The sequence below is a fragment of the Mandrillus leucophaeus genome, unplaced genomic scaffold (genome assembly GCF_000951045.1).
Source record: "Mandrillus leucophaeus isolate KB7577 unplaced genomic scaffold, Mleu.le_1.0 Scaffold200, whole genome shotgun sequence".
Taxonomy (NCBI): domain Eukaryota; kingdom Metazoa; phylum Chordata; class Mammalia; order Primates; family Cercopithecidae; genus Mandrillus; species Mandrillus leucophaeus.
Genome location: NW_012102033.1, coordinates 138,187 through 139,816, shown reverse-complemented (window position 1 = coordinate 139,816; position 1,630 = coordinate 138,187). Strand labels below are relative to the sequence as shown.

Here is a 1,630-nt window from a genome sequence, read left to right as displayed (position 1 = left end):
GGACTCCTGGGTCTGAGGGAGGAGGGGCTGGGGGTCTGGACTCCTGGGTCTGAGGGAGGACAGATTGGGGCCCTGGACTCCTGGGTCCCAGGGAGAAGGGCTGGGGGCCTGGACTCCTGGGTCTGAGGGAGGAGGGGCTGGGGGTCTGGACTCCTGGGTCTGAGGGAGGAGGGGCTGGGGGCCTGGACTCCTGGGTCTGAGGGAGGAGGGGCTGGAGATCTGGACTCCTGGGTCTGGGGGAGAAGAGTTTGAGAACAGGAATTCTTGGATCTGAGGGAGGAGGGGCTAGGAGCCTGGACCCCTGGGTCTGAGAGAGGAGGGGGTTAGGAGCTTAGATTGCTGGTCTCCCGCTTCAGGCGTGACTCTGGTGGGGCGACCACATGGAGCAGCAGGCGGGGCCCTCTGCCTGTTCCTCGCGGGAACCGCGCTGCTGATAGGCATCTTTGTGCTGCTGTGGTGTCTCCACCGCCGGGCAGCTCGACACCGGCCCTTCGCACATCACCGGCTTCCGAACGACGGAGATGAACCAGGTGAGCGCCCTGCCCCTTGAATGCCTGCACTTTTCCATAACCTGGTCTCTCCCGGCACTTTAGGGCGCCCAGCCAAAAAAGCACAGGTCCCCCATCCAAGGTCAATGAAAGCCCTGGCTCTTCCATGGCCACGTCCAGCCACCTAAATGTCTGCAATTTCACACAAGTGTCCAGTGCCGCTCCCAATGTGGTTGGAAACGGCTTCAGGCCCAGAGCCGGTGGTCCCCGCCAGCCCCGCCGCTGCCCCTCCAGGTGCGCGGCCCGGAGCCCTGCACTCGCCGCCCTCCACTGCAGGCCCCGCCGCTGCTGCTCGGACGCCACGCCTCCTGGTTTCCGCAGCGGCCCCGACCCTTTTTATTGAAAACTCAGTTCAAATGCAGATTCGGAATCCTCTCTCCGGCCTCCTGATTGGTCAGCCGCACAAAAGGGGCCCTGGAGATGATCTGCAAGGGGGCCTGGAGGGTCAGCCCAGATATGACCACGCCCCTTTGCTCCCACAGTTCTGCATTTGGACGCCCCGAAAGACCCCCACGACCTCTACTTTTATGCACCGGATACCTGGGTCCCTTCCCACATCGCTACCAAGCAGCCCCCGCCCACACCTCCGCTGCCACCAAAGCTGCCCCCGCCGCCCCGTGTGGGTCGCCTGCAGCGTCTGGAGGCCTTGTCCCCAACCACGCTCCCCAACGACTTCGTGTAAGCCCCACCGAGTCCTGCCGGACCTGCACATCCCCGCAGTGAGGGAAAACCCTGCTCTCCTGGCATGCTTAGCTACCCAGTAGTCCTCTAGATAAAGGGTCTAATATACAGAGATGCTTGCGCTGTGATCAGAGAACAAGGTCTGAGACCGAATAAATATCATGTTCCCATGGCTAGACCCCTCCTCTGACCTGAGCCCTGGGGTGCAAGGGGGCTGGAATCTGAGACCGCTGGAACTTAGCGAGAGGGGCTGGGGTATGGACCCCTGGATCTGAGGAAGGAGGGGCTGGGGGCCTGGACCCCTGGGTCTGAGGGAGGAGGGCTGGGGGCCTGGACCCCTGGGTCTGAGGGAGGAGGGCTGGGGGCCTGGACTCCTGGGTCTGAGGGAGGAGGGGCTGGGG

General features: G+C 63.5%; 1 protein-coding gene across 1 annotated transcript in view; it reads left to right on the top strand.

Annotated features, from left to right (window-relative positions):
* Positions 1-1,230, top strand: part of GFY (golgi-associated, olfactory signaling regulator) — a 2,806-nt gene extending 1,576 nt beyond the window's left edge. The window contains exons 2-3 of the mRNA XM_011979282.1: positions 357-530; positions 1,031-1,230. Of these exons, the coding sequence (XP_011834672.1) occupies positions 357-530; positions 1,031-1,230 (374 nt within the window). The remainder of the gene's footprint in view (positions 1-356; positions 531-1,030) is intronic.
* The last annotated feature ends 400 nt before the right edge of the window (positions 1,231-1,630 follow it).